Source organism: Ixodes scapularis, unplaced genomic scaffold (assembly GCF_016920785.2).
Source record: "Ixodes scapularis isolate PalLabHiFi unplaced genomic scaffold, ASM1692078v2 PGA_scaffold3__209_contigs__length_174095766, whole genome shotgun sequence".
NCBI lineage: Eukaryota > Metazoa > Arthropoda > Arachnida > Ixodida > Ixodidae > Ixodes > Ixodes scapularis.
The window spans coordinates 50,928,564-50,949,083 of record NW_024609868.1 but is presented as its reverse complement, the minus strand read 5'-3'; the positions used below and the strand labels follow the sequence as shown (position 1 = coordinate 50,949,083).

Genomic DNA, 20,520 nt, shown 5'->3' with positions numbered 1-20,520 from the left:
CTCAACCTCATGTTCGTCTCTAACCCGATGCTCATCTCAAACTGTTTCACAGAACCCACCTTCACGGGCTCTGACCACAAAGCATTGACTGCGACCACACACCATCATTCGCCTAAATCTATGCCTCCCATGCCAGACACCTCCATAACTTTGCAAGATTGGACACCAACCACCCCAATTCGCTTATACACCTTACCCCTTGTGGCATGGTGTTCCAAGAGAACCATGAAGACCTATATGACATATGGCTCGACTTTATGCACGCCATCGAAGATGAATGCGTCCCCTCAGAAAAAGCCGAATCAAACCCCGAGCACCCTGAATAACAAAGGAGATAGTGCTCCAAGCCCGACGGAAGCGTCAGCTGTTCGCACAAGCAAAGCGAAACAGCTGGCCCATCACACTTGAGGCAGCCCCGAACCCTCCAGAGAAACCTGAAAGAAAAAAAAAACAAAAACAGATAAGAAAGTCTCACCAAGATTATGCTTTGAACATGGCACAACGAGCTGTAAGGGATCCAAAGATATTTTGGGCCTATGTAAGGCGTAACAAGCAGAATACGTCTCCTCTAAACATATGCCAAGACGGCAAGGCTCTGAGCGACATGGAGACTGCGGAACTTTTTAGCAAGCACTTCGCTGCAGCATGGGAACCAAGTCTCTCATCACAACCAAAAACTTGCCCATCATCATCGCAGCTGGCCACCCCGCCCTGCTTAACCAGTATCCTTATCACCGAGGGTGATGTCAAGGAGGTTCTCAAACGACTGAGTACTTCACAGTCGCCCGGTCCTGACGGCATCCACCCTGCGCTCCTTGAAGCATCTGGTCAACAACTAGCCCCAATACTGGCCCGACTGTTCCAGCAGCTCTTGGACACTGGGTGCGTCCCCGCCCCAAGGAAGCAGGCTTATGTCACTCCCATCTACAACGGGAAAGGATCCCCAGCAGACAAGCCAGAATCCTAAAGACCAACCTCAACAACATCAGTTGTCTGCAGTACCATGGAGCGAGTGATAAACTCTGCTCTACACAGATACTTAAAGGGCAACTCCACTCAAGAAGTCGACCCTACCGAAATGACTGATATCGCTTTAGGGGGGCAAAATGATACGGCCATACCCAAAATATCACGTCAAACCGACGCCGCATTACCCATTAAAACCAATATTAAAAAATGAAAGCCGTTTACAACTCCCTGTAACGCCTAATTTGAGCGCAGCTCGTGAGGAGGAGGAGGAGGGAAGGGTACTGGGGGGATCAGTTGACCTCGGAAAGGGGGGGGGTCACGTGACGATGACATCAGTGATGATGACGTCATCAGTGACGTCACTGATGACGTCATCGGCATCGTCATCGTCATCATCACTGATGACGTCATCGTCACGTGACCCCCCCCCCCCCCCTAGGTCCTCCCGAAGGAACCCGAGGTCCTCCCGCAGGAGCCCGAGGTCCTCCCGAGGTCCTCCCGAAGGAACCCGAGGTCCTTCCGAGGTTTTCCCGAAGGAACCCGAGGTCCTTCCGAGGTCCTCCCGAAGAAACCCGAGGTGCTTCCGAGGTCCTCCCGAAGGACCTGAGGTCCTGGGGGGGTCACGTGACGATGACGTCACCAGTGATGATGACGATGACGATGCGGATGCCGATGAAGTCTGGCTTCCGCATCGCCATCGTCATCGTCACTGATGACGTCATCAGTGAAGTCACTGATGACGCTATCGGCATCCGCATCGTCATCGTCATCATCACTGATGACGTCATCGGCATCCGCATCGTCACGTGACCCCCCCCCCCCCTGTCCTCCCGAAGGAACCCGAGGTCCTCCCGAAGGAGCCCGAGGTCCTCCCGAGGCCCTCCCGAAGGAACCCGAGGACCTCGGGAGGACCTCGGGTTCCTTCGGGAAAATTTACCCCTAATGCACCGCGCGGTTACGCCGACGGCGACGGCGACGGCGACGGCGACACCGCTCAAGCCGGAAACGGGCGCCTAAGAGCTGCGCTCTAAAATGTTCTCCCGGCTCGGTTAGCGGCTCGAAAGCGGGTGAGCAAGGCTGGTACCGGGTGAGCTAGTGAAGCAACACTGGGCAATGACGTAGGTCTAGTCCTACGCTCTCGTACGGACGCCACGGACGCTTCGTTTCCCGTGGCATTCTGCGATTCTGCTGACGGCAAAAGGTGTCTACCACATTATCCTGTGTTCTCCTATTTTTATTAGCATCCAGGCAGTTCATTTAACTCCAGCACTGCTTCCGCGCCAGCGCGGAAGAGAGCGAAGTGGTGCTGCCGGACTCGCCGGACTCGCGTTGGGCAATGTCGAGCACGACTTGTAGTGCTGTGCGTTGCACCAACAACCCGGTGCGCAACCCGGAGCTGCGGTTCCACAAGTTCCCAAGAGACCGGAAGAGGCACAAGGTGTGGGTCGGTGCCGTTCGCCGGATAGACTTCGGAAGACCGTCGACTCCGAGCTCCAACGCGAAGCTCTGCTCCCAGCACTTTACGTCAGACACCTACACACGGTATCTGCGGCTGCTGACTGTTGCGTGTTTCTCCACGAAATTCGCGTCTTTGAAGAACAATACGGTCATGTCGCTTTTCGCGTACCGTCCGCCGGCTGCTTCGGCACGATCGGGCGGACGCAGCAGGTCGCGGCTGATCTAACTAGCGTGCACATAAAGGCACCTTAGCTTAGCAACTTAGACCGCTTATGGATACATATCTCCCTATATCTCCCATTATTGCTTTTTCTCTCGGTCCGCGAGCAAGAAACAAATACAGTCACGCCGCGCCGGCACTGACCGCGTCATATTTATAGCATTAGCAGCTAGTCGTATTCGCTTTTTGGCTGGCAAATTTATAAATGTACACTAAAACTTACTACATTTGGTGCATATTAACAAAGTGAAGCGGTAAAAAAGAAAATGTGCAGCTTACCTTCTGTTTTGAAACCCCACCTGCGGCTGAGCCGACATTGTCGGTGCGTCGGCTCGGGAGCGCGGGCCAAAACTAAGTCATGCCGACGGCGCGCTACTAGTATAAATGTTGCCAGGCTGCTTCAGACGGTAGTTTCGGTTTCGCCGTGCCGCCGTAACGATACTTGGATTCGCGATATCTACTAAACTATACACACTACCGAAAAACAAATTATATCTCGTGATTCAGGATCGCCGACTTCGACTAAATAGATCATAACCCAAAAATTGTAAAAATGTAATGGAGTTGCCCTTTAAATGCCCACGCTCTTCTGTCTCTAGCGCAACATGGCTTTCGGCCCTGTCGAAGCTGTGCGACTGCCCTGCTCACTGCTGTTCACCAGATCAGTGACCAGCCTGGACAACTCCACACCATGCGAACTGGTACAGTTCGACTTTACCAAAGCTTTCGATAAAATAGACCAGAAGCTCCTGATAACCAAACTGGAAAGCACTGGTATCGAGGGCCCCCTCCTTCGATGACTATCTAACTTCATCCTGCAGAGACAACAAAGTGTGATGTTCAATGGGTCATGGTCCCAATCTCGAACCGTTCAATCTAGAATCCCCTAAGGCACAGTACGTGGTCCGACCCTCTTTTCAATTTTTATCAACGATAGCGTCCAGGTTATAGACTCCGCCATGATCTCACCCTCCTTCAACCGATTCAATCTGAGGAAGACTATAATCAACTGCAACAAGACCTTGATCACATCCAAGCCTGGACCATCAGGAACAAATTACCCTTGAGTGCATCAAAATCTGCTACAACTCACTTCACCACAAAAACGAAAGCACAGAATCCACCAGCAATTTTAACTTTTAATGGAACTCCACTGGAACAAAAGGAGAGAATAACCCTGCTGAGTGTCACCCTTGACAGCAAATTGAGCTTCCCTGCACACGTCCGCTCCGCGGCCTCACGCGCACGGCGGATGCTGGGATTCGTGCAAATTATCAATAAGGGTCTGGGGCCTGCTGTGCTGGAGCAGCTGTACACTGCGCTGGCCCTGCCCCTGTCAGAGTATTGCTCGTCTGTCTGGTCGCCGCAGGGAGCCTCAGCTCAGGCGACACTAGAGACCATACAGCTGCGAGCAGCTTACGGCGTCTACAGCCGAACCTCTTCAAGTCCTCGCTTTTTGCCACGTGACACCCCGACAACCCAACTCTTGAGAGCAGCCAAGTGGAGTACACTGTCCCACCGGCGAGGTGTAGCCACCGTACGGTTGCTGGCTCAGGTGATTGGTCCTGGGATCCCGCAGGACGACTACCTTCGCTCTGTGCCCCGGCGCAACGAACGAACCGCGTGCATAGACCCTCTCTTCGCGCGTACCCAACGGCACGACAATTGAAGTCTCCTCCGGGGTGTGAGACTTTGGAGGCCCCTGCCTAACGCCGTCACCAGCTTGCCCATCACAGACAGAGACAAGGTGACACAGCTCTGCAAGGCAGCAGCCAAACACCTCTGAACCAGCACCCACAAATGTCTTGCGTCCTCATCCATACGTCACCCACCTCACTTTTCACCCTTTTCACCATGCCATCATCATCGTCCCACACTTCTGAATCCAATAACCCTCGCCTCGCCATCATCGTCTAGCTGGCCACATAGGCACATAAGTGTACGGGCGGAAACGCCTTCTATGCGACCTGTACTTAAATGTACAAATAAATATCTATCTATCTATCTATCTATCTATCTTCATAATCAAACCCCTCAGAAACCACGGTGTCAGAAACGGACGAAGAAATAAAATGACGCACAAGACATGATTTTGTGTTGTATCGTCCGTGATTTTATTTATCCAGGTCTCACGGTTTAGGTTATAATGTTCCTAACCAGCCCGCCTAAATACTTTCGCTTCTTACATTTACTTCAGTTATTAATTAGCATAGACAACTGGTTTTTACCTAAAGCTGCGTAAACTAGGCATCCCAACTGACAATCTTCCATAGCTCTTCCTCGCTTCTCCATATTTACTCTTCAGTTTCTGTGGGAAGTAGCATTGTGGCGCCATCTCGTGTGCTCGCTCCTAACCAGCTGGCGAGACGTTCCAAATACACTTCGTCAGATGTCAGGACGGGATGCGATCCTTTTTTTCTTCAGTGCTTCGATTCTTGCTCCGGAAACGAAACTCTTTCGTTATATTGTTCGTATTTCCCTAAGAGTCTATGGGACTCTGCTATACGTAGTTGACTTGTAAGTGAACCAAAAAAGCTAACACATCCACATAAAGGTGCAGTAGTGTGTGTTCAGATGAGGACTTGAAGGTAAACGTTCGGCAGCCCTCTGCCTGGTTAGGAATAGACATAAGGCTAAAAATTGGGACTCTAACCAAAAATTTAATAAACATTTACTTGACATTTCAGGGCCACATAAATAAAACAATATAACTTTATAAAACTTAAATATGTTTACGTATAAAGCACGCCGACTGGTCTACGTGATGTTTTTTTTTTTTTTAATTTTAGTCAATATTTTAAGTAAAATAAAATGGCAAACTTGGTTTCTTGCGCAACTCGTTCATTTTAATTAAGGCATTTTTGGGCGATTTTTTAACATAATTTAGGATAGCTGAAACTTTTTGTACAGATTATTTCATGCTTTGTTCATTTTTAACAAAAGCGTTTGCGCTCCCCTATCATAAGTGTTTTGCATGCAGTGCGGCTGGAAGCTTTCTACATATCGAAAAAGAAAGAAATATGCAATGTTTGAGCGGCAATTGAAAGAAGGAATCCTCCTCGATTTTTTCCAAACTTCCCTCAATCAACCCTTTAAAACGGGTAATTCAACATCGGCAGGAACATGCTGCTTCAAATTGTAATATATATATATATATATATATATATATATCAGTGTGACGAACCGAAAAACATACGGGTTCGGTTACGGTTCAGGTTCAGGTAAATTTATTTTGTTCCGGTTCAGTTCCGGTTCGATTAATTCGATCCGCGAACCGGTTCGCGAGTTCGGAAATTATAAATGATAAATTGCTACATCAAAATAAATTACAAATAAAACATCGTCGGAAAGCCAGAGCGAAATAAGTACAGACAAATGGCGTGTATGTGAGAGAAAAAAAAAGAGGAGGGTGCACACCCCAAAGGTGTACGGGTCACGGCAAACGTACGTAGAATTCGATTCGCTCTGGCGCGTTTATTCATGTATAATACGGACACCGATGAAAACAAATGAAAAGTAGTCGAAACTAGTAGTGCATAACGTTTATAAAAGCCTGTAGCCAATGCAAGCGGCAAGCAACGACTGTCTGATGACAGGGCTGTCTGTCATGGGCGCTAACTCCAGCGTCTGCTGAGCGTTGGTTTGAGCGCACGCGCCCGCTTGAGTCCCATGACTACACTGGGCAGGCGACGGAAGCAACAGAAGCTCGGCAGATCCTCAAATTCGAAAGTGCGCGCAGCTTCGCTTCTCCGCAAGCGACTAGGGTTTGTATCCCTGTTTTTTTCCCCGCATTTATCGAGTTTCCGGTACGAAAAAATACGGCATGTAAATCTTGACACTTCATAGCTCGATATACTCTGACCGGTGGTTGGGGCAGCGAAGAGCAGATATAATTCATGAATGCTCATTTCAACTGTAAATAAAATTTCTTTCTCTCCCTCAAACATTATCAAACTCCACAGCCTTTTTTTTTCTCATTCCGATGGAAGCAAGCTTCAAGAACTCGCGCGTTCTAGAAACCTGTTATGAAATGAGCACACAGCAGCATTTAGGATTTACGAGATTGTAGAAAAATAAAATCCAGTGACGCGATATTTTTTTTTTTTTTTTTTTTTTTTGCACAGCTCTTTAATTTTTTTTTTTCCGCGCAAGCCGCGACCAGCGCAATATTGGTTCCTATGTCACGATTCATGGATGCAGCGTTTGTCAAGATTCATGGATGCAGCGTTTATATTTCTAAGACTGAGTGGAGAAGAAAAATATGTAAGCGAGGTGTGTGTCAGTTGACGGCACTTAAAAAACAAATGGCATTGATAGCACATTCATTGTCAACAGCGCGTGGCCGAACCGTTTTGACATGAGCCGGTAACCGTTATTTCTTTTCCGGTTCAGTTCCGGTTCGGGTTCATCGCGATAACAATATAACGGTTCGGGCTCGCGTTCAGTTCCGGAAAAAATACCGGTTCGGTTCCGGTTTTCGGTTCGGTTCGGTTCCGGTTCGACACCCTGATATATATATATATATATACATCTTTTTCTTTTTTACTTTATAAACGGTTTGCCGGGTCTATGTTGCACTCAATTACCGTCGGAAGGTTTCTGCCTGAACGACTAGTATTACTCGAGCCCCGCATTCACAGTGGCCTTACTTGGTCGTATTATCTCCTAAACACCATAACACACCAATATTTATAAAAAAAAACTGCGAGATTTTTTTTTTCATTGGGTTGATGTTGTTTACGAAAACTGAACTATGCTGCGCATTCTCTCCATAGGGTGTTGTGCTTGGTTGATTGCGCTTCACTGCGCTAATTTCCCAGTGTAATACTGTAATGTGGATGGTCTACTGACAAAATGATTATATTAATTTATCTAGACATCCCTATACTCCGTTTCAAATTACGATGGATATAAATAAGGACGGAGTGGAGAGCTAGGTAGCGTCATTGAGCCAGCGTTGCGCCGTCACGCAAGCGATGCCTCTGGTGTTTGTAACGCCACTGCACATCGGGTGATGTTTACACCACGCAACCGAAGGCTGAAACCACCCAATACCACGGTGTGTGTTGATTTCAGATGAAACTGAACAGTGGGTAAATAGTCGACCATTTTATTTCACTCGCTATTTTGTACACGTCATAGCCCAATTTATACTATGAACCAGGGATGGGCAGTATTTCAAATACTTCGTGTATTTTGCATTTGTATCTAATTACAAATTGGGTAATGTATGTGGCGTGTGTATTTACATACTAATACGTGGGTATTTCAAATACAATTTTAATTAAATACAATTTTGTGGGTGAAAATACATCTTGTTTTTATGCACGTGGTTGTAAGATATAGTCTCCATCCTTTATTCGGCCATGGGGCTTTTTTTCTTTTCCTCCTCTGGCTTTATATTAAAGGCACTGTCCAGAGCAGGAAGAAAACTACGTTCTGCACCGAATGCAGTGTCTCTCAATCAAGCACAAGCGTTTTGTGACTTTGTGATTACGGTGCTAGTCCAGGGCGAGAATAGTGACGAAATCGACTCTCACAGGCAGACTGGCTAAATAAGTGCCGGTGACAACTTGTGATGTTTTCAGCCTGATTTCCATCCATATGTTTGCCTGGAACATTCTAAATGCGTTGGTCGTCCAGATTTTCCTAACTCGTGCGAGTTCCAACAATAAAAAATTCTCTAGTATACGGCGCATCTTGGTCGTCTCGGTTCTTTGTTGGTCTATACCAAAATGTAATCGACAAAAGAAGCTGCTTGAAGCTCTGTACTTTTTTCACCTATTACGTCCAAGCTGATTACATTTTTTGTGATTATATTTCTATTACGTTACTAGAGCCTCGCACACTAACTCCCGAGTGTGCGATGCAAAATTAAAATGAGATACCCCGAAACCCGTTGTGCCCTGAAGTCGCTGACGCAAATTTTGAGGAATGTATTTGGAAAAGTGTTTGGAGGAGGCCAAATACATTTGGTTGTATTTTATCTTGTATTTAGATGCTTTTTTTTTTTTTGGAAATGTAATTATATATCTGTAATTAAACACATTTTTGACGAAGTATTTTGTATTTGTATTTCGATACATATTTGCATGTATTTTGTCCATCCCTGCTATGAACAAATCCGAAAACATTTTTGAATAGAAAAATAAAAATACAACCTCCTGACACACACAAAAACTCGGAGATCACGAAGAGCTATCTTGTCTCTCAAAGTTTCATGCACTGCCGGTGTGGTCATGTTTAATAATAAATAAATTAAAAAAAAAAGAAAAGAAAACGAGTTGGAGGTGAATTTTAGAGTATTTTTATCCCGTGAATTTTAATGTCACGTTCGTTTTCTCCGAAAATGTAACCAAACGCGAAAAAATACGAAGAACCTCCGACCAGTCGCTCCGTCATGAAAGGATCTTTCGGCGGCCAAGCGCGCGTCGCTCGTGTGGGCAGCGCGTGCAATTGCAAGCTTGCCCAGATGTATTCCCCCATACTGACACCAGTCGTGAGGTTTTTTTCTGACCTTTTTTTTTTCTTTTTTGAAAATAGTGAGAGGGCGCGTGCATAGCTTTGATAGGCACTGAAGACACGCGAGAGTGGAGGCCTGGAGGCCAAATGAAGACGACTTAAGTGTCCTTACTCAAATACAGAACCGCTTCAGTTTCCCTTTAAGTAATAACGTTAGGCAATTTTAGAATACAGCACGGAAAAGATTTGCGTAATCAAACAAATAACGTTGTCTCCAGTGCGCATGCCGTAAGCCCGAACCGTGTTTTGGATTGGAGCATTCCGACGAGGATATTTCTTTGCACATTAATCTCATTAAGCTCATTAATCTCGAGAAACAATGTCTGGGTACAGGTCAGTTGTCCTAAATACTATCAATACATTCCTTATATTTTATAAAAAAAAATCTCTTAAAAATGTCACTTTGAGCGATTGTCTGGCAACATTCAGATATTGGCACGTACCCGTGTGATGAATACCGAAAAACAAAATTTTCTGACAATAATCAAAAAGAGTTTTTTACAATATTTTTTTAGGTTTTCGTCGTCTATGTTTTCTTTTTATGACCCTTTTACTCCCATGCGTCGCATATGATTGAGGAAGGAGATACAGCTCCTCCGTGGAGCCCCCTTTTTTGAGCCTGCACAGAGCCTTCCGCTGTGTGGTGCAAACATCACAAGATGTTCAGTGGCGTTACAAACAGCAGAGGCACCACTTTCGCGACGGCGCAACGCTGGTCCAATAATAAGATCTTAGTCCATTTTTTTTAGACGCAACCTGGTATTGTTTTGCCCTCGCCGCTCCCGCCATCAGTTGGGGCATAAAATTCCATAACATCTCCTTTTGTGCGCTCCGTTTTACCTTACGATGGTCCACAGAAGGTGCCACAAGCCTCACAAGTCAATCCATGTGAGTGTCACTTGATGCGCTGAATTGGCTGAGATAGCTCCTAACGTCCGTTACACTTCATCGTAGTGAGGTCTAGAGAAATTAATCGAACCATTTTGTCAGTAGATTACCCACATTACAGTACGTACCTAGGGGAAAGTAGCGCAGTGCACAGCGGTTAGCCAAGCAGAACACCTTAAGTGCCGAACGTGCTGCGAAGTTCCGTCATAGGCAATATCAATCACATCACTTCAAACACACACACACACACACACGCACGCACGCACACACACACACACACACACACACACACACACACACACACATGAACACACACGCACGCGCGCGCACACACACACACACAACTTCCAGTTGGTTTTTGTTTGTTTTTTGTATAATCTGCCATGGAATCTGGGAGCTAATGCGACCAAGTACGGCCACTAGAGGCGCTCGAGTACCACTAGTAGTTGAGATAGAAACCTTTCAACAGTAATTGAATGGAACAATCAACTGGCTAAACTTTTTTTTTTTAGGGCATTATAATGCAACATGTTTCTGCGGATTTTGAATTGACGGCTTTTAAGGGTCCACGAGAGAAGTTTGGAAAGAATTCAGGCTGATTATTATTTTCTTAATTGCCGCTCACATTGCAGTTTTGACTTTTTTTTCGGCATTTATAAAATTTCCGGGCACAATGCAAAAAGAACCTCCAATAGTCGGATACTAACTTGTTAAAAATAAACATATCATGAAGTACCCTGTACAAAACGTTTCAGCTTGATAAAATCTTAACTTTAAGGTGTGTTAAAAAAATCGCCGAAATATGCCTAAATATGAAAGCGTTGCGCAGAAGGCAGTTTGTCATTTTATTTTACTTGAAATATGAACGTAAACAATATAAATATAACTACTTCATGTATAAACCAGTTGGCGTGCTTTACGTATAAAAATATTTACTTTCTGGAAAGTTCCGTTTGATTCCTGTGGCCCTCAAAGGTTGCGTCTACGCGCATAAGAATTTAATTGAAAACAAAGAAATAGGCAGGACACTATGACCATCCTTATACGAGCACACCCAGAGAATAAACAGTATTTAAATTAGCTGCAAAGCGCGTTAGTAAAGCTGACTTGACGCAGAAAGAATAAAACAAACTCGGGGCAAGGTGGACCATACTACCATACGTTCGTCATTCCTTGTCTCGAGTTAGTTTTATTATTTCCCTGTAAAGTCAAAGAAACAGTATTGTCTTTGTTTGCTCTTCTCACAGCAAAGTGTTTCTTTCACAATAAAGCCGGTAGACGAGGACGGGGAGGTGTTCAGATGGTCAGCCGGGTCCGCTTCGTATATAAACATTGTGTTGCGCGTACGTCCTCAATGGGCGCCTGGTGTCTCAGCAGTAGATTAGAAATTTCGCCAGTGCATTACGATCGCGAGCCTGGGGTCTTGAACGTGCACCACGCAGTAGGGATACAGGACCGCACAACAGTATTATGCTGATCCAGATCGAAAGGAGCTGGGGTGGGGATTGAAACCAGGTCTACGAGGTTAACAGCCCTTAGATATCTATACAAGGTGTTGACTTCGTTCATTTCGGGCAAGAGGGAACTAAAGGTTCATGTAAAAAAAAAATGGTCATTGTACATGAACGCATCACGAGGAAAACAAATGAAATACTCATCCTAACATAACTTCAAGGGAACTGGGGTGCGTGCATTTCCTAATCCGTTCCATGGTTACAACAGGGGGCAGTGGGAGAGTATAAGTACATTCGGATGGTTCCGTGAGTATCCACGAAGAAAGAATTAGGTAATTATGATGGGGATCGTTTATTCATTAGATCGGACGCACTTGTGGAGTTCATCATGAAAATGTCGGGGGGGGGGGGGGGGGGGGGGCGCAAAGCTGATAGCACACTATAGAGATTTCGCTGCTACGCCTTCTGGAGGTATTTTTCTTGACTCTTTCATGACATTTGTCGTCACCAGCTCCTTCGCATCAAGCCAGGGGTATACCCAGGATTGTCAATCTGAAAAAAGTTTTCCGAATTTCAGGGAGAGGCTGGGGGAGGGGGGTGGGGAGCGTTTACTGTAAGTTTGTGTACTATGGGTAGGAAATTCTGTAAGGGAGGTGGGTGGGGGTGGGGGTTGACTCAGCCGGAGGGTGTGTTAGGGGTGAGGCGTACTAATTACTGCGTCAAACTCCGGGTCCCGTTGTCTCCGCAGGACTCTCGATACGGTGGACCAGTTCCAAATTTCATCGAGCAGTCTGGACTACATCTCGCTCATCCAGCCCTGCTCCATCGGCGACCCCGCCAACCAGGCCGTGTGGCTGTCGCTCCGAGGCTCTTCGGTCTTGCAGCTCTGGGACTCGCAAACCCTGACCTGCAAGATGCTGTACGACGTCAGGGAGGACAGGTACCCGCGGTCGCCTAGGGTGAGCATAACTCCTCTGACGGTTAAAAACCGAGTCGCGTCTTGCTGCTACAGCCAAAGCTACAAGCGCGAGCTAGCCCGCGCTTTTGGCTTTCAGAGATGCGCTTCAAAGCAGCGACATCGAGCTCTCATGCTTGTGGCCTTGGCTGCGGTCTCAGCCTAAGGGTGGACGTTGTATGTAGGGGGTATTCTCTAGACGCCATATTAGTGTCTTTTTCACTGCGCATGCTCAGAACGACTTGACTCTTACGAATGGCTGTCAAAACCGGCAATCTTGGCGGTGCGGATGCACGTTGCAAACGAACTGGGATGCTCGCCGACAGCACGCGCTCAGCAGCCGCAGACTCGGATATGGCCGCCGGTGAAAAATCCTTCTACTCCGTTTCACCATATGATGGACCACAGCTTAACGCTACGAGCCATCCCGGCCAATCCGGTGCTGTGAACGCGTCACGTCACCACGCGCCCCTTGCGTGATCTCCCTTTCCCAAGGTCATGTGACACTAAAGCGGTTTGGGATTGGCTCCGATGGCTCGTATAGCATTCTCTGCGGCCCATCGTAAGATAACACGGAGCATAGACGATAAGAAAGCATTACAAAATGTCGCGCACGGATGTAAGGAGGTATGCACGCGAGTTTCTTTATGAGAGTGGCGCCCTTAGTGCCCTTGGACCTTGCGCAGAGTAAGTATTTGGGAGGGGGTCCTACCGTGAACAGTTTAAATCTATACCAATCACTATGGGCAAAAAAAAATACTCAGTCATGATTGTGCTCACTTACACAGACTAACCTTAACTTTCGGAGTCTTCCTCACCCACCCTCATTAAAGGGGCGGTGCAACGATTTTCGGACTTCGGTCAAAGATTTCTGGAAGTTGCCCCCTGACACTTCTGAAGTAAAGAACAGAAAACCGATTTCGCCTGCGTGTCCTAGTTTTTGCGTAAAAAAAAGATAAAGATTGGTATTTCGGGCACCCCTCAACTCACTCCCAGTCTTCAGGGTCACACCTGGTCGCACTCCCAGTGACGTCATTCGGAGTGCCGTGTAGCTTCCCGTGTGCTATCTCGGAGGACGCTTCCCCTCCCTCTCTCTGCGTACATTAGCGGGCGCTATGCTGCAGCTTAGAGCCGAGCGAGGTCACGTAATCTTTCCGCCGTAGTTCCTTCGGCTGCCACTTGGGGCTGCAGGTCGGGGAAAAAGCTCGACTTTTGCTTTGCGATTATGCAGTGGAATCGCGACATTTTTAATGAAGGAAGTGTTTTCTCGATCCTCTGGGACACGATAAACAACGCAAAAATGACGAGATGCAAATTCTATTAATCATAAAATCGTTGCACTGCCCCTTTAACCCTCACTTCCTCCGTCTTCTGGCGCGGTGCTCTTTTAGATGAGGGTTAGTGAGGACGGGGCGAGTGCGGGCGTGAGTTCCTTTTTACCAGCGAGGAATATAGTGTGAGAGAGTTTTACTTATGTTTTTGGGCGTGAGTGTGTTAACGATGAGATAGCAATTTGGCAGTGAGCTGGTTCTGTGTTTAGCTCAATTGGCTGCTATTTTTGCTGATCTTCAAGCTCACGCTGCAGGCTGTGGAGTTGTAGACATTTGAATCGTTTCTACCCACAACTGTATTATTTTCTTCCTACTCTGACGGCACTATGTCTCGTGTCTTTTCGGCGCGGCTAACAGCAGGACGAAGAAGGTGAACTGAACCAGGCACGAATCACGGCTGTCCTTCCCTTGCCTGGAAGCGTTCTGGTTGGGACTGCCGAAGGCTTCCTCGTCATTTATGACGTCGTCCCTCGTGCGACCACCAGTGACTTCAAGACAGACTCCAGCACCGAAGGAATGCCTTCGACGGCACCTTTTGTAAGCAGTATATGTAGTTTTCATTTCTGCTCGTCAACGGGAGGTACCGATTTAATGCGGCGCTTAATGCATTCTGTGATGAGCTACACTATTTGCCAGGGACATCTGAATGTGGACGGGTTAGCGTGTTGGTGTCTGAATAACGAAAACGAAAGAGGAACATAGAATGTAATGCAGACGACACGGGCCGTCTGTATTGTCTTCTATATGCCTGTTTCGTTTTCGTAATTTTTACATTTCAATGGTCAACGGTCCGTTTACTGCTTAATTCTTCCCGTGTCCGGCTCATGCTCTGTTTTAACAGCACGTCAGACGGCTGTGCACGCCATTACAAAGATAGGGACCGGACACTCTTTCGCGGCTTGACTTGACTAACCTAATTTAATTTCGTTTGCGACTGTTTTTCTCTATTTTGTTTCAAGGTGCAACCTGTCAATAATTACGACCTTGGTTCGAATAACGAACTAGAATCGAGGGCCTGCAATGACAGCGGTTATCTGACCCCGATGGCCGCCATGACGACCACGTCAGCCATAGCGGAGAGCAGGAGTGATGACAACGTGAACGATACCAGCGGCAGTCAGTACTCCTTCAGCACCGTCATGCGCAAGTCCACCGAACAGCTTTCGTCTTCCCCAAAGAGCTTGACCGACGACGACACGGTCCAGGACGTCCAGACTCCAGACGAAACTCGGGTGAATGGCCACGGAGACTCCAGCGTCGTCGATGTGTTCGCGTCGTCGCCAGAGAACGGCCTGGGGGAATCCCCGGACGCCAAGTCGGAAAAAGCGAGCATCTGTCCCGTCACGGAGTTGTGCAGTCGGGAAGCGCGCAAGTGGAGCCTCAAAACAACGGACAGCTGTTCGGCCATCGATGAACTTCCGGGGCTCGTGAAGCGACCCTCCTGGGGCAACCTGCACTATCAACTCCTGAAGCGCCGCAACTCCAGCGCCGACTGCCTCCCGACCTGGCTCAGTCGGGACACGCTGAGTTCCTCGGTGACGAGCGACAGCTACGACTTTGACGACTTCTTCGTGCAGTACAACGACGACTGCTTCCCCACGTTTCGAGGCACGCAGGCCGCGGGGGGGCACGCGTCGACGCCAGCGGCGAAGGTGAAGGTGCCCAGCGTTTATCTGAGTGTCGAGGAGAAGACCGGGGCCTTGGAACATTTTACCGAAAACGACGACGGCGGGGACTCGACGACGACGCACGGCGCGGCGACCAACGATTGGCCCGAGGTGCCGTCGTACGACGTAAGTCATCTGAGCAGTGACCTCGGCAGCAACGTGTCCTTCAGCAGCATCGACCCTCCCTACGGGTATGAACTGGTGCTGCAGGAGAAGCTCAAGATTTCCGACAAGGCCATTCGAAGTCTTCTGGAACTCAGGTGGGTTTTTTAGTCTCTTCTACTTCTGTTTTAGTCGCTTAGTTTGTATAGCAGATTGCCCAGCTCAATCCGCCCTTAATATTTTAGGTGTAAGGATGAGTCCCTGGTGATCAGTGGTGCTGGCTGTTACGGGGATGACGAATCGGTGCTCAAGTGGACCAAGGATGGAGGAGAGGTCAGTTGATTTTCTTCGAGCTCGTCCTTTGGCCAAAAGTAATGTACAATTTTAATTAATTAGTATTCACGCCATTGTATTATTTTACCGGAGTGCAACATGGTCTTTATCCCATTACTCCTGTTCATTAAACAAAATGAAGTCTTGAATAAGCGAGAGTTTTCCTCATTGGCGAGCATATACGATGTATCATTGGCCATTCCTAACTGGTCAGATGATTCTTACACACACACACACACGCACACGCGCGCGCACACACACACACACACGCACATATATATATATATATATTAACTGTCCCATGAAGCGAAGCCGGCGCTGTCTGTAACCATCTGTAGCAGCGAAACGGCAGTTAAATTTCTATTGGCCAAAATCACAGCAACGCGGATGCTTCGTCACGGAAGACGGCGGGACCCCTCAAGGTACAAAGCGGACGCGCCTCAGAAAAATAAAACACAAAGAAAAGCACAGCAACGCAGATGCATCGTCACGAAAGGCGTGAGGCCGACGGGGTTCGCCGCTCCTGCGCTGTGGGGGAGCGTGATATCGCCGCGGGAGCGCCGTGTGCGATAGGGAGACCTGGCGCGCTGCTGGTAGGAATGCGCTGCGTGTAAGAACGCTTTCGCATTCATACACACAATGTTTATGATAACAGTGGTTATGAGTCGTGTTTAAGCTTCCATATCTGTAAATATTGCTCGAAGACCTTTTACTGATGACTTAGCTGGATCAATTTTATTTGAGGTCAGAAAATCAACCATATTAGAAAGCACACTTGACAGCATTTGTTCACCATAGGTTGTTTTATAACAAAATACCTTCCAATTCTCAGTGCATCAGGTGGGGAATGTTTGAGCTTTGGGTGGGCTAGAGAAGCGATTCAGTGAGGTTATGAACACTTTTCAAAACTTTAGATTTATAACTTATGCATAAACGAAATTCGTGTTAGCTATTTACACGCATCAAATTTAAACTTTGAAAAAGAGGTACACTTATGTGGTCACAAGGAACATTGCAGATGTTTCTACATATTTGTTCTGCAACAAAAGCTTTTTTTTTTTTATTCTCAATTGTCATGTTTAATACTTTTATACGTGCTACTCGCGGTATACATACTTTGTAAACAGCGCCCATTCTATGGCAAGTTTCTGTTGATGGCGTGGCCGCTTTAATTAGACGCTGTGATAGACGTCTCATATTTATTAAAGTTGTGTTAAGTGTTTTTTTTTGTATAATTACAGCTAGTCACTCCTGTTGTCTGCTTCGAGATCGAGAATTACCGCCGTGAGGTACAGGGTGGTCACCGTGAACCTTATCATGTGAAGCGGGCAGGAAAACTCGGCACCCGCACATAAACCTCAGACTTCATTGAAAGTTCACTGAGGTAGTGTATTATACCCTATAAAATTTCAAGGAGTACTTCTGCTCCTGTAAAAAAACTTAGATAAACTTGCCAAAGACAACGGTGGACGTGTTCGCAGACGACCGAGTTAGCGATGAATGTCACTTGTGGCGCCACCTCCCGATAGGCGCAACTAGCAGACAAAAGAGCGCGTCGTCTGCAAATTGTCTTAGTTTGTCGCACGCAATGTCAATCGAGCTTCAAGGTACCGACTCAATGCCCCGAATTTCTCACTCGTTACAGAGACTGTGGACGAACGATCCGGTGGTCGAAGTGTGTCCATACACCAATACCATCAAGCCGTCTCCGTACACCCGTTCTCGCCTCCCACGCAAGGTGTCCGCTGGACAGTCCAGTGCGCAGCCGCAGCAGGCATTCGACCCCGCAGTGTCGAACGGATCGGCAAACAGCAAGTCCCACCTGGAGCCCCCGAAGCGTGCGAGTTCCATGGGTGCTCGCCTCGCTCGAATGCACAGCATATTCGTCAAGAGCGTCGAGAAGGACTGAGACCCCGGGCCGGGCTCTTGGAGACGGCGAGCACCGGGGCTCAGCATTGACTAACCTCTAAGCGAGGCAGATGTGGAAAGTCTTAAGCTTTGTCTCGTGTTAAGGCCCGTTCACACTAGGAGGTGACCGTGGAACGGCTTTCACTAGAGCGAAGGTTTTGCGGTATTTGAGAGATCAAATGTACGTACTATAGCTGTGGGAAATGGTTGTCTATAACCTTGTCAGAAGCTATTTCAAAAGAGAAAGGATGACGAAAAAAAAGATAATATACGGAATTGCCAAGTGTTCCAGGGCTGCCCGATAGCTGACGGCAGTGTGTTCTCGTCGTTAGGAGGTTTTGAGGCACAAGGCCATACGCAGTCCCAAGAGTGTGAACCAGCCGTTAGAAGACGCCGCGAAGTAACAGTTCGACAATGAAGGTGGATGCCACTCAGACCTCCGACTGGGGTGCGCTGAGCGAAGTGTCCATTCTGCATGAGACTGCCGGTGCTGGGCGGACTTCAATCTGTGATAACGTGTGGGTGACCCTTTTTTTTTAAATATTTGTTGCGTTATTGTTTATTATTGTTATCGCTGCAGAAATGTGGCATTTTGTTGTTTAATGACACCTAAGATTGTTGAACGAGTAATTTGGGCTCATCAGCTCTGGTTTGTGATTGGTCTCTTTTACTTAGTAGTGTTACTTGCAGACTCAAGTAAACACAAAAGTATTTTGGTTACGGTCGTTCACCTCTTACGTTGAATGTGATTGCACGAGCAAATGCTTCCTGAACTATAGTGTAACAAAAGAACAGAGCCAGGTCGAGTTGTATTGCTTAAATGTGATGAATCTGCGATCGTGCGAAAGTAATCCTAATTGGGTGTATGCACTGGGGATTTTGTTTCGCTTACCATGTGCTATGGATGTGTAAATAGTCCGAATGGACGAAAGCTTTCGAGGGGGTCCAAGTCTTTGGTGGCACTGTTATTACTCCACTAAAGTTGCAAGTCATTGCGTCTAGTCAGTGCACGACTCAGGAGACGGACGAACGTCTGAAACGCACCCCTTGTATTTGTGCGGCCTACTGTACCTGAAGAAATGAATCTTTATAGATGAGGCATTTTAGTTTCTGCTTTGTTTCGGAAACACTACTTTGCTGTGAATGTCCTCTGCATGACTGGAGACGCCAAGTTTTGGTTAATATTTTTGGTTAATATTTTTCTGTATTATCTATTAAACTCTACCGCTTAATTGTTTTCGTTTAAACTTCGGTTAAATCTACGTTGGTCGCCTTAATTAAGCAGCAGGCTAGGTAGAGTTGGGTAAGCTGGATGCCATCTATTTTTCTCGTTAAATGTTTCGTAAATCTGGATTTGTTTGCAATTATTAGTGCATGCCGTAAGCGAAGCTTTACGGCGATCAGTATAAAATAAAGAGATTAGCAATATTGGCAGCGCGTGTTTCCACCACTCTATGGTGTCTCAGGTTAACAGCGCGGTATCACCTTGTCCTTGTTTAAAACATATTCTGCTCTTTATCTAGCAACTTAAACGGTGTATAAAATGTCCAATTGTACCAACTTGTAAATAAACGAGTCGATAGATTTTTTGTTCTCGTATACGCAGAGTTTATTCTGAAAGATGTAGGGATGGTTACTCCAGTTCTGACAACAGTTGTTTCGTCCAACTATCGACTGCTGCTTGCTTAGACTCTAGAGCTAGCCTCTCTCATCTGTGGCGCCGGAGAAATCGTCTGTTGGCGAAAAATTCCGGGTGTGTGATAGAAAAGGAAACCGTACCGCATTTACTTGAGGAATAACCGCACTATTTATGAACAAGGCCCTTGCGCCTACTTTCCCACAGAACACATATACAGCTAATCATTGCGTTGCGCATAAATAACATTGCGAATAACCAGATCGAGAACACGGTTCTCACTACAGATGCAATTTTCACAGTTGGTATTTTCGCACGAAAGCGTTATCTCTGCCCTGTAAACAGCTGGGATCATGCTGTCGTTCGCGGTGATTGGCAATCTGCGTGCTTCGCGGAAAAGCGGACCCTCAGGTTTTCTTCATAAACAGTGCGGCTATCACTCGAGTAAATACGGTATTTTTTTTCACTGCAGAATAAACTATACATGGCCGAATGCCCCGTCTTCATCCAAATGTAGAGCTAGCGGTTGGTACGATGGTGCCAAAGTTCCAGAACTTACCATTATTTGGTTCAAACGTTATAAGCGATTTTCGCAAAAGTTCAGGGGGAAAATGCCGGCCAACGGAACACTTGAATGCATGGAGAAGAATGGCGTCTGAATGGCCCCATTTTATTATTGAAAAATTCAGCAAAATCATACTTTAACTTTCGATTTGGAAGGAAGTCATGGTAAGTTTTGAAACTTCGACATCTGATCCAATTCGACAACATGTAAGTATATGAACGTTCGGCGATGCCTAGTTTATCTTTGCGGTGAAGAAAGTGCGGTTCTCTTTGCATCGGGTGACTCTGGTAGAGTCCGCACTCCTTTTTCAGGATGGCATTTTGGGAGAGCCTATCGGCTTGGCTTTCTCCAACAATTTAGGCACTCTGGTTGGTGCGTTTTCGTGGACGTCAAATTGCCCTGTTTACAGGGAAAGAGTGAGGAAAGACGGGGTGAGGCTCAGGTAAACGTGCCTCAGGGATTCATGCGCTAGTCCTACGCCGGCTCCCAGATTTGCTTACCCGATACCCGCA

At 46.9% G+C, this 20,520-nt stretch overlaps 1 protein-coding gene across 1 annotated transcript in view; it reads left to right on the top strand.

The window, feature by feature from the left end:
• Positions 1-19,397, top strand: part of LOC8052187 — a 31,186-nt gene extending 11,789 nt beyond the window's left edge. The window contains exons 8-12 of the mRNA XM_029979528.4: positions 12,260-12,470; positions 14,155-14,334; positions 14,757-15,724; positions 15,812-15,899; positions 17,545-19,397. Of these exons, the coding sequence (XP_029835388.4) occupies positions 12,260-12,470; positions 14,155-14,334; positions 14,757-15,724; positions 15,812-15,899; positions 17,545-17,808 (1,711 nt within the window). The 3' untranslated portion in view covers positions 17,809-19,397. The remainder of the gene's footprint in view (positions 1-12,259; positions 12,471-14,154; positions 14,335-14,756; positions 15,725-15,811; positions 15,900-17,544) is intronic.
• Positions 19,398-20,520: the final 1,123 nt, after the last annotated feature.